The sequence below is a fragment of the Harpia harpyja genome, chromosome Z, assembly GCF_026419915.1.
Source record: "Harpia harpyja isolate bHarHar1 chromosome Z, bHarHar1 primary haplotype, whole genome shotgun sequence".
In the NCBI taxonomy this organism is placed as follows: domain Eukaryota; kingdom Metazoa; phylum Chordata; class Aves; order Accipitriformes; family Accipitridae; genus Harpia; species Harpia harpyja.
In genome coordinates, this window is record NC_068969.1 from 76,890,464 (window position 1) to 76,902,565 (window position 12,102).

Consider the following 12,102-nt stretch of genomic DNA (forward strand, 5'->3'; position numbering starts at 1 on the left):
AGGAGGCAGAGAGGGATAAGAAGTACTATTTTTTGTAGAAAGCCTTGTAAAAATACATTTCAAGCAAATGAACAGAAGGCTTAGATTAAGAGTGTAAAATAAATCTTTTTATGACTTTCGTTGTGGAAAGTTCCTTCTTGTTTTGGCTTAGCTTAATTTTATAGCAGAACATGGTTGTGGAGAACTTTTGTGTTCAGCTATAGATGCAAAATGTGTTCATATCTGCTGTGAAGGATTTTTTATGTGTTAATGGTTGTTTTCATATTATCCCCTTAAATTTCTAACCTCACTGTAAAAAACCCCTGCTATAATTTGAAATCTTCATATTCTGCAACATAACTGTGCATAATTAGTGACTGAAAGCACAGGTTCTCTACAGCTCTGCAGGTTTTGATTTCAGTAACTTTTCATGAACAAGCCCCGGTGCTTGAATTACCTAGTGATAGAAGTGGTGGTAGAAGGTTTTCCTCTTAAGTCCAGAATATCATATGCTGACTTGGGAGACTGGTACACGTCCAGTTTATTGATTCTGGCTGCTTTTATGGTAGTGCTCCAACACTGACTGCTGAGTTTACGAGGAAGCTGCCATCTGCTGTTAGGACTGCCTTATATCTCTTGACAGTGCAACAAGATTTTAAATCCTCTTGGACACTGGTTTCCTGAAGCTGAAAGAAACTGTTTTCTCTGACTTATTTGAGAGGGCTGAAATTTAAGAGCAGATTTTTTTGAGAATCAAAATGAAAGAATGAGATATGAGTGCTGAACCAGCAAATCTCTGAAGGACTTGAAGTGGCTTGGAAAATAAAGGCGGCCCACTGAGCGTCAAAGTTAGCTACAGTACAGAAAGATCAGACTCCAAAATGCAGAATACAGATGTGATCCAGAAGCACAGAATTGAGAATAAGGGATCTAGAGCCTTAAAAAGACACTGACTTGTGTCCCTGAGGAACACTTTGAAGTGGTGATTAGGTGGGATGTGTGGCTGGGGCCGTGGCTGGGTATTTCATCTTTTTTATTGGAATCTTTGCATGCCTCGTGCCAGAGGAAAAATAAAAAAAAAAAAGAGTGATTGGATTGGGATTCATGTCATTGTGTGTAGCTTTTTGCTTCTGCCAACTTGTGACTTCGAAGGAGAAAACAGGTTCTCAGACGGTGGGAAAATGCATGCTGAACTCCTGGGGAGTTCAGGTGAACTGGCACTGGTCCTGATGCCTCACCAGCTGGGTTTAGGTGTGAACACTCAGAAGGCGAGAGTGCTCAGAGGGCTCTCAAAGAGAGAGAGCTCTCAAAGAGCAAAAGCTAAGTTCAGTAGCTCAATTTTGCACTGTCTTGGGAAGCACAGAAACAAAAGTCTGTTCAGAGCCTTGGTACTGTGAGCTAAAGAGACTGGTGCAGTGGGTGTCTAGTGGAGAAACATTTTGATAGGTCTTCACATGATAGTATGAAGATCACCCTAAGCGTTTGCAGTTACTAAAAATACACAATATTTTTAAAGATGTTGAGATTTTTAACCATGAGTTAAGAGAAATTCTGATACAGCTAATAGCATTCTTCACACATAATTTTAATTCTCCTTTATCACAGCTACGCCACAATTCTGGTAATGCCATTGTCAGATTTTGCAGTTTAACACAATTTTTTTGCTTGCACACAGAAAATATGTGAGCAGAAGATATAAGCATGATAATTAATTTCACTCTGTGAACTTATCTGTAGCACTTCTGGAGAGACATGCATCACACTTAACATTTTCCCAACAGTCTACCTTTTCCCAAGTGCTTAGTGTAATACCTAATATAATATACAATGCTTTGCAATCATCTAGTGTGAGGACAAAATAGTTATACTGTCTTGTGCATACACTCAGAGCTAAGAATTCTTACTCTACTTTCCAGTGTTTTAGATTAGGCATTTTGCCTTTAGGGCACATTTTTTCAATAGAGACACATACAAAAGTCATACTTATAAATGAAAATTAGGTGAAATGGAGAAAATATTCATATGCTCTTGATCTCATCTGTTTATTTTTTAATCCTTGGACATTATGCCTTTTTAAAACCATTTAAAAATCTTCCTTTCATATTTATATCACCAGGGTATTATTTAACTTCTGTAAATTCATAAGCAAAATTTTAGTCTTTCCGCGAGCACTGAAGCTACACTTCTGAGAAATGATTCTGAGAATGGTATAGTTAGAGGTGATATATGCAGAAATTCTGAGGAGTTGAACTAAATCTAATCTTGACAAAGGTAGACACAGGGGAACCAAGGTTCTAGTGTATGCATATCTCCAAAATAAAAAACGAAAATAAATTTCCCTTAGGTAGCTGGACAACAATTTATATTAGGTGGACCAGAAGGAGTAACAGTTTGTGAGTGGCACAAACGGGCAGCAGCTGAACTGCAAAACAAAGTCACTGTCACTAAAAACATTTGGTAACATTAACTGGATGTAGGCAGATCTCAGAGCTCCAAATGCATTTGGATTAGAGCAAATGACAGAAGCTGCGTGTTCTGTTTTCACTGCATATGATTAGTCTTCTGTGAAATACAAAATCTCAGAGCTTTTCTTCCTAAACATTACTAAGGGAACAAGATTATACAAAACTATGACGAGTTAGAAGACATAAAAAATTACATTGCTATGGTAGACACAAAAACAAATTTACCGTAGCATCATCTACATCTCTCTTTTGCCCTCATTTTCCAGGGAAGGCCAGCTTTTTGTTGAAAAGTTTGAAGGTGCTCTTGGAAAAGGAAAAGGAAAAAAATTCTATGCATACAAAGTGATGATGACCAAGGTAAATTTATTATTTCACTAACTTCATGTAATGCAAATGGGGAGCCTTTTGCAGATTATTGCCATATGCACCCATCTTCCAAAATAGAGTTCCTCATCTTTCTTTGCATTTTAACACTTTTATTTCCACTGCTCTTACATGAAAAGATTTCTAATGAAAGCTCACAGCTTGATTGAGTTGTCATCAAAACAAAAATCAACTGTTTTGCAAGAGTTTGCAAGAGATTATCTTGTGAAAGTTAATTTCTCTTGGTGTGGACTGGGTTTTTCGGTGGACCAAATCCAAAACTCAGTCCTTTCCTTCAGACAGCCCTCTGTGAAGGATCAAAAAGTGTCTTTTTGCCCCACAGCAAAAATACTGTAGACATCTCCACTGAGCCAAGACTTTAGGGATACGTATATCCTAGGAAGCAATATGGCTCTGTAGGATTGTGACTGAAAGGCCAAACAGTGGTTGCTGAGGACCTAATGTCCACACAATATGTGTTCTGGCAGGTCTTTCTTTGGCTAAGTCCTGTGTGGTCCCAAAGACTAAATACCCAGTAGCGGTGGACGTGGATTAGCACGCTCCTCAATTACATTCCTCAAGTACATCTTTTGACTTATTTTTTTGCTCTGACACTGCTTTACAGTGCAAACGTAGTGTGGTAAATTGGGATGGCTTGGGAGATTCACTTCAAAAGCACACTTTTGCCGCAAACTAAAATGCTGATGCAGAATGATGCTAAGAAAATTTGGCAGGACTACTTGCTATGGCCAGGTTTACCCTTACTTAGACTGGATTTTCTGCAAGCAGTTGTGTAGTCACATCTCATAAACACTAATGTTCACAAAAAAATAATTAGGCTTTCAAACTCAGCTGAGCACAGGAAGCTCAATTACAGAAGTTATACTTATCCAATAGGTAAACTACTGGGTAGAGTAATTGTTATTAAATGACACAGCTTGAGCTCCAGATCTGAATTTTGAATAGCAAAGGAAATAACAAAATAAATTCTCAGAAACAATTGTAAAAAAAATTAATGGCATGAAAGGAAGGGATTATTTAGTCATTCTTCCTGTGGCAGAAATAGGGACTTCACACAAAGCCAGTAAGAGACACATTCAGAACAAACAAAAGGAGAAGGTTCTTCATAAGCTAGTGCTTCTATTGCAGTGAGCTCTGCCAAAGCATACTGTGAATGATTGAGGGGTTACATTAGCTCAAGGGGAAACTGAGCATCTGGGCACTGAGTTGATGGTGGTTTTTCTTAATCTTGACCCTTTTCAGAAATGGATGAAATTTCAAAGAGATTTTGAGAATTTTAAGACAGCCTGCATACCCTGGGAAATGAAAATTAAGGAGATTGAAAGTAAGTACTTATGGAAGGTAATAAAGAATAGTATTTAGTATCGTATTCTTGATGCATGCCAGAATGGTAAATTATTTCTGATACTTTAGAAATACATGTCTGTATTCAATGTGTAGTATAAAATCAATGAGTATTTATTTTTCATTAATATTTATTGAGCTTGATATTATAGCTAGTTGAAAATATCCTTGAGAGAGTGTTAGTTATACTAGTTAGTTAGTTAGTTACAGATGAAAATCCTCAATACACAGGTAACAGGTCAGAAGCCAGTGTTTAAGTTAATCCTAGAAAAGCAGAATTGGGATTTAGCTATTGCCTACCTTCAGTTTATTTGGTCTGTACTTATACTATAATTATTTCTGCGATGTTTTTGCATCATCTTGAGCCTTACTTAAGAGGTATTTTAGTGTTATTTCTCCATTTTCAACTATGTAATACAACACAAAGAAAACAATACTGGTCTCGGATATCCCCTTATATTAGGCATAAATATAAACAAAACAGTGTAGTAAGTACTATGGTTATGTTTGAGAGTAGGTTTTGGGCACAAGTCAGTTTTATGTTTCAGTTCCAGTGTTGAATTCAAACTGCAGCCCTTTCTTTGAAGGAAATTTGGCTTAACTGCATGGGTACCTGAGTGAGGCTCTGCCACTGATGAAATGCAGATGAAAGTGCAATGGAAACTGATTTTAGAGAAGTTGCCATTGGAAGAAGCTGTGGGTTGCATCAAAAGACAATAACCAGAACAGTAGAAGAACAGGAAAATTATGAATTGTGAAGTTTCGGACTGCAAAATAACCATTGAAGAGAACTTACATAATGTCCTTAAACATATGGTCTACAGACTGCTGAACAGATGATCTACTCACTTGAGGTGGAGTTTAGAAAGAAACTGCTGCATATGTGTAGTTAAAATCAAACTCAGCAGCAAGATGCATGTGGTCTTTTACTGGTCTTTACACATAACAGACTTCTTGAGGTTTTGTGGGAGCAACATTTCTGCAAGCCTCTGTAAAGGACTAGTCCTGGCACAAGCTGTTCTGCTGGTAATAGCTTCCAACAGACACATTTCTTTCCTTATAAAATCAGAATGCAAAAATAGAACAGGATAATTTTTGCAGCCCTGCCTTTATATCTATTTATTTTTTCTTTTGAAATAAGTAACTTTTTTTTGCTGTCACCTGGAAGGTCCAAAAATAACAGTGAGATAGTAGCTTTTCATAATCTCAGGAGGTAAAATTGTGAAGTTTACTCTTTTTCTATTATTTTTTGTTCTGTTCAGAGTATTGCTAAGGCAAGCTGCAGTTGCTTTTACTTGGAGAAACAATGCTCTCTCTGAATATTAGTAATTTAAGAAGTTAAACCACAGTTTGGTCCAAAACTTTGTAGTCTAGAATAAGGCTTGATTTTAAGGGAACAGCTCTGAAATATTGCTAAGGAAAATAATTTTAAGTCACAATATATTTGATTCTGGTTAATCCAAGCAGTAGCTTTTCGTGTGTACGTCATATTAGTGAATTTGTAGTACTAAGATCAAGGACATCTTAATGATGACACTGCTAAAGCTGCCAAGTCCCAGAAAAAAGGGGGTTTTAGACATTACAAAAGTGGAAGTGAGGGAAATTGAAATGGAAAAAAGCTACTCTGTGTATAATGGAAGAGTAGAGATTAAGATACATTGAGTTACAGAGACAAAAAGACTGCTGCTTCAACTTTTTCTAGAAACCTAGGTGTCATCTGAATTTATGTGTAGCTAGGACGTGTACTACATTGGTCATATTGTATCAAGTTTAGTAAAAGGTAAAGAGTTATCCTCCATTTCTGTTCTGGCTGCTTCCCCTCCCAAGATCTCGCCCACCCCAGCCTACTGGTGAGGGGGGCAAATGTTGGAGAGAGCCTTGATGGTGTGCGAGCACTGCTCAGCAGTAGCCAAAACACTGGTGTGTTACCAACACCTTTCTACCTACCAATAGAGAGCACAGCACTATGAGGGCTGCTATGGGGAGAATTAACTCCATCTCAGCCAGACCCAATACAAACTTGCATGTAGCCACTGGATCCTTCAGTCCACCCAAAATACTGAGGAGTGTTTGAAGAAAGTGGTTGAACACTGGACTTGGACACCAGGATCAATATTTAAAAAGATACTGTTGTTGGACAGCATTGTTTGTGGTGCGTCCTTAGTGATGTCAGTTGCCACAGGCTGCAGTTTCATGTGGCAAAATATGATTGCATAAAGGAAATTGGAGGCAGCACTGTCTGCATGACAGTTCATTTTTTGAGAAGACAGTACAGTGACACAAGCAGCAAATTATGTAAGATTGTGACAGGTAAAGTAGGCTGTTTAGACCACTCTTGGAAATCTGATGATGCAAAATGTGCTTGCCCAGTTCTCCACCACAGAGTTGGGTCTGTACAACTGCTTTCCATGTCACTACATAGTTTAGTGTTTTTAAACTAATGTTTCTTTTGTGGTAATTTTTCCACCAGAACACATGCATGCACACAGGTAAGTATCTGGTATATTTAATTCACCAGTTAAACATGTTTGAAAATGAAATGTTCATGGGTAGCTTCTGCTCCTTCCAACAGACAAGATTATAGTCAGATGAACAGCCTTTTAGCCCCCCAAAACCTAGGGGTATAACCTTTATATAATCCTCCATGATCACTGCTAATACTATGCTATGAGCTATTTTCTTTCCAAAGGCAGGCACTAAGAACAGAAGTGTAAGCATTAACAGGGTATAACAAGACGTCATGCCAATAGCACCTAAAAGAGAGGCAAGAATTTATGAAATTTCAAGCTCTGTTTGAATTTTGCTTGATCCCGGCTAAAAGAAGTTGTAAGCAGCAGGAGCATGAATGGAACAAAAGCCTGACATTATGTGCTGACTACTCTGTATAGGAAACCTCTACATTTGGCTAAATACCTTTGTGTGAGGGAATAGTTTATGCTTGGCAAACCTTTACAGTTGTTAGCTTCCAACCAATTAAATTCTCAGCATAAGTCATGTCTGTGCTCTTACATGAAGATGATTTGCATTTTCTGATCTTAAAGTGAGCTCTTTGTAAAAAAATCCCAAGCAAACAAGGCAGTAACTGTTTACAGTAGAAAATGGGGGAAGTAAATTTAATTTTCTGACTGATGAGAAACACTGATGTTTATTCTTCAGTCCTTCTAAAAAACTACATCTGAGCAACCTAGCATGACTCATCCAAAAGAAGACACTTTCAGAGCACTAACAATTTTTGCCCTATAAATTAGAATTAATGTAGGACTATCATGATACCTACTTTAAAATCTAAAGGATCAACAAACCAAAGGAGATCAAGCCATATATTAATAGAATGGCAAAGATCTGTCTTCTTTGTGATGCAGTTCAGGAGTTAACATGTAATAGAGGCTCTTTTTTAGAAAACCTGATGTTTATACTGTAGTGTTGTTACATGTTGGTCCATTCTCGAAGCCAGGGTTGTACACAGATTGCAAATGAAAAGTGAATTAAGGTCCTGTATAGAGGTAAAAGATCAGTTAGGTAGTACTGGGGAAGATTTCCTTGACTCAAAAGAAAATACTGGACTGGTAAAACAATGTTAGATATATAGAAAGTTTTCTCTCACGCAAACTGAAGAGGATAGGTAGCTGAGCCAACCACTGCCAACTGATGCAGGAAACTTGATGGGAAAAGCAACATTGAAATAAACACACTTTATGAGAACAACTGTTACGGATGCACGACTAACCAAATCCAACAGGTGTTAAAACTCAGATTTATTCTTCAGCAAAAGTTAGTTAGAAGTCCGATAACATTCTATAAAATCACAGGCTCAATGATGTAAAGAGAATTAATACTACACGGCTGACTTAAGAATTCCCAAGATTTAAAGTGATGGCTCAAAACGCGTGTATCACTCACCTAAAAGCTGAGGGCTCTCTCCCTCGAGGAGTTACCTCGGGCGGTGCCCTGGCCCGAGGGGGAGTTGCCGACTGCAGACCCGCTGCTCCGAGGAGGACTGCCAACGTGTCCTCCGGCGGGACCCCATTTATACCCCTGTTGAATCTGACCTGTGGTCATTTAATTCTATTGGCTAGGAGGGTCACCTTGGTGTACCTGGCGCATCTCGACTGGCCAGTTCAAATTTCAACCTGTGGCCTCCAGGGTTTCCTTCCCCTTCTCCCTTCCTGGAGAAGTTTTGTTTCCTGCTGGCAGGATGGGGGGGGCGGGATGTACTGCCACAACAACAGAACTGCTAAATTCACATAAAGTTAATAGAAATAGTATAGCTTTGGCAAAAAAGAGGTCAAATGAAGAATGTGTTGGACTGGGGCAAGTGGCACACATGTGCCTGGCAGTGCTACCAAACTGAAAAGTTCCTTGGGTTATTACTTATACCCTAGAAAGACCTGGGAAGAAAAAGCTTCATACTGAACAAACTCTCTGTATCTGGAGTTGTGCTGGTATGCTTGGGAACTCCCAAGGTGTATCACAAGTTTTATCAAGCTTTTTTTGTTACTATAGTTTTGGCTTGATGGGAAAGTTTAAACAGACTTCAAGAAGATACTTTCGATAAACAAAGGGGTTCTTTAGGGCAGGTTGGACTAATCAAAGAAGACCAGCTAATGTTATAGGTAAACCTAAACCCTCTGGTCTGCTTTGAAAAACCAATTCTGATTTTATTTCAAGGCCACTTGTAGTTACCCAAGAACCACCTTGACCACATCAGGTCAGATAATTCAACGTGCCTTAGATATGCTATAGAAAGGTATAGGAAAAATAAGTAAATATTATTAACTATTAATCATTATTAATATTGGCATGAGAAGACACACCCCTGTTTTAAATTTTTCATACTGGGTCCTAAACTACAAACTTGCATTAACGACACATTTAAACTTTATACAGAGATCATTTCTGATGGGCCTAGGGACTGGCAGCAGGGGGTTGTTAATGTTTAGATACTAAAATTCTTGAAAGAGGTTTCCTTCCTGTGAAAATTATAATCAACAATGTCATTTAATAATAATAAATAAAAGAATAAAGAAATAAAGAGAGTAATAGAATGAAGAAAAAAGGAAAGTATTAACTACATTTAAACCCTCCAAGAAAACTCATCTTCAATTTCTGCTTAGTTTCATAATGGTCCCTGTTATAAATAGTAGGGCCCTTCTTACCACAGCCCTCTTCAGTTGGGTCTGACTCTTCCAGGCTGCTAGCTATCTAGAAAGAGCAGGTATCAACATGAAGTGCTGGGCTATCTCAGGTAGGCTCCCTGCTTCAAGATGAGAGTCCTTTCTAGCACAGGGAGCTCAGCTTCAGAATAACAGGCATCAAGCTCTGCTGTGCTGCATCCTTGTGATGGAAACAGGTGAATCTGCTGCTGGGGTTTTGATTTTAAGAGAGACAGAAGTTGATAAATATGTGAAGTATTTGTATTTAGAAAAGAGATGATTCTTTTCACTACAGAATAGACATTCAGTAATATCTGTGCAACAAGACTTTATGGGAACACACATTGCTGTGTTGCAACAGGGCAAACCTCCTCATTCCACTGCTGAAATTTACACTGTGCATGCTAATCTGCATGCCAATGCATAATGTGGTAAGGCTGTGGATGTGGGAAAAGATGGCCAAGTCTACTTTAAAGTATTACTCTTTCCTTCATACCTGGAACATGTTGCACCCCAGAGTGGATTCAAGACACTGGTGAAACTTGGATTGGTTTTGTTCACAGATGGTGCAGGCTGTTTGTACCATTTTCCATGTTCCCTGTTGCCCCCCCTGTTTGGACCTACCCACTCTGGAAATGTGGTTAAGGGCATCCACAGCTAAATTATCCTCATCCCCAGCTAAGCTTTTTCACTTGAGATTGCTGTTCTTGCCTCACTGGTGAAAAGGAATGAAGCCCATGTACAGTCTGTGCATTGTGACTTGCAATAACTATACTGATGCGTGTAATTCCAATACACTACCTTAATGCAGATGTTCCAGATGGGTGCATGGCAGTAATTTCATCAGGTTAACTGATACAAGAACTATAACTCAATGCACGAAAAGAAACCATTCCCAAAAGAATGGGGATATTAGGATTCGAGCAAAAAACCTAATGTGGTATGGAGAGGTCTACAGTATCAAAAGTGTCTTGAAATCAGAAATCTTCCTAATTTCCTGCACTCCATTTTTTTGAGTCCATAGCATCCCTGCAGGCTGTAGCTGGGTTGTAATTGGGTAATCAGCATATCACAGCCAGATTAACTAACTCAAAGTCTCTTGCTTTATGCCTCTACCTAGACTTCCCAGTATGCAGGTCACTAAGATTGACTACTTCTTCATGAACAATTTCAAAATTTTGGTTCCATTCTGAACTGTGAATAAAGCAGATTTTGAAATGCTGAAATCCTTGACAGAATGGTTTGTTCCTCCCTTTGCACAGTCCTGATAAAAACCTCTTACTAGTCAGTCTCTCTTTATACTCTGAGGTTATACCAGTTTAAGTGTATTACATTTTCTACTGATTTTGTTGTTATAGTAAATTCTGCATATACACGCCCCAAATAGCACCAGTCATGTTAATGTTATTTTACAGAATGGAAGAATCTGATACAAGGCTTGCAAAACAGTGTGGAAATACCAACGTAATCTCCTCTGAACAGAGAGATTTTCTTATTATTTGCCATCAGAGCACATCAGGCTCCTTAACTAAACTGTGTGTGAAAAATCTATTGAAAGGTCACTTTTTTTCCTGTGACTGACTAGTAATGGAATTGAAATCTGGTATTTTGCTAACTCTGACAGACAGATGAGCATGACTGCCAGCCATCTTGTATTCAGCAGAGCTATGCTGCAGCAAGATGGGGTTGAATTTGGACTGTTATTTCTGTTTGGCCTGACTTGCAGAGTGTTGGTCAAATCAGGCACTTAGTGCTCACTGCTTCCCCTGCAGCCTCCTCTTCTTCGCACAGGTCTGGGTCAGGGGTCTAGAGTGAGTGGAGTCCAAGGTTTCATCTGTGCACCTGGTGATGGGACTGCCTCCACGCCTGGGTGCAGGTGGAACACGTAAATAGCAAAGTAAGAGAAAGAAAAGGTACAAACACTTACAGATCTTTTTGTTGTCCCCTGGTGAACAACTCTGGTGAGCACTCTGGCAACAGCACTTACAAGTATTTTGTGCCCTTGGAAAGACTATCCCCACGAGGGGAAAAAAAAAAAAGTAATTTGCTTTGAATCCTGCTGTTAGAGGATTTAATATTAGTAAATATCACAGCTTTTACATGACCCTAAATACTCTGTATAAATAATACTTTATTTTTTGTTTCTGTTTTCTCTGCCAGGTCAGTGAATGCTAGTATGCAATCTGGAAAAAAGTTATTAGAATTATGGTAATAAAATAAAAAACCTCCCCTGATTTTATTTATTTCGAATAAACTTTGAGCATCTTCATCTTAAGGTAAAATAACATAAGAGGACTAACTTATCCACCCTTTTCTCACAACTCATGTTTTCATAGGTCACTTTGGCTCATCAGTAGCATCTTATTTCATATTCTTGCGCTGGATGTATGGGATAAACATGATTCTCTTTGGACTGACCTTTGGACTTGTAATGGTGCCTGAGGTGGGAATTTTTTAAATTACCATTAAGAACTGTTATGTGAATTTCTGTCTTTGCAGTGAGATTTCATAGGACTGGACCTTTAAATAAATTTGTAATCTCTTTATGCTCCATTTAAAAGTAATAATATATACTAAGGCTGTCAAAATGTGCTTTGATTGTGGACAGCTGTCTCTACAGAGAGATGTCTTCAAATAGACACAACAGAAAAAAGTATATAGGCTTGTGTCCTGAAAATGTTTGTCCAGGGTCTGGGATGGTGCTAAACTTTTTTTTCCTGTGTAGAAAAGGAGAGGAACTGAGACTAAGAAGCAACCAAGTGGAGTATCTTGACTGA

The 12,102-nt window shown here is 38.5% G+C and overlaps 1 protein-coding gene across 1 annotated transcript in view; it reads left to right on the top strand.

Annotated features, from left to right (window-relative positions):
* Positions 1–12,102, top strand: part of TMC1 (transmembrane channel like 1) — an 85,032-nt gene that overhangs the window by 37,739 nt on the left and 35,191 nt on the right. Inside the window, exons 6-8 of the mRNA XM_052777179.1 lie at positions 2,711–2,801; positions 4,071–4,152; positions 11,662–11,768. Of these exons, the coding sequence (XP_052633139.1) occupies positions 2,711–2,801; positions 4,071–4,152; positions 11,662–11,768 (280 nt within the window). The remainder of the gene's footprint in view (positions 1–2,710; positions 2,802–4,070; positions 4,153–11,661; positions 11,769–12,102) is intronic.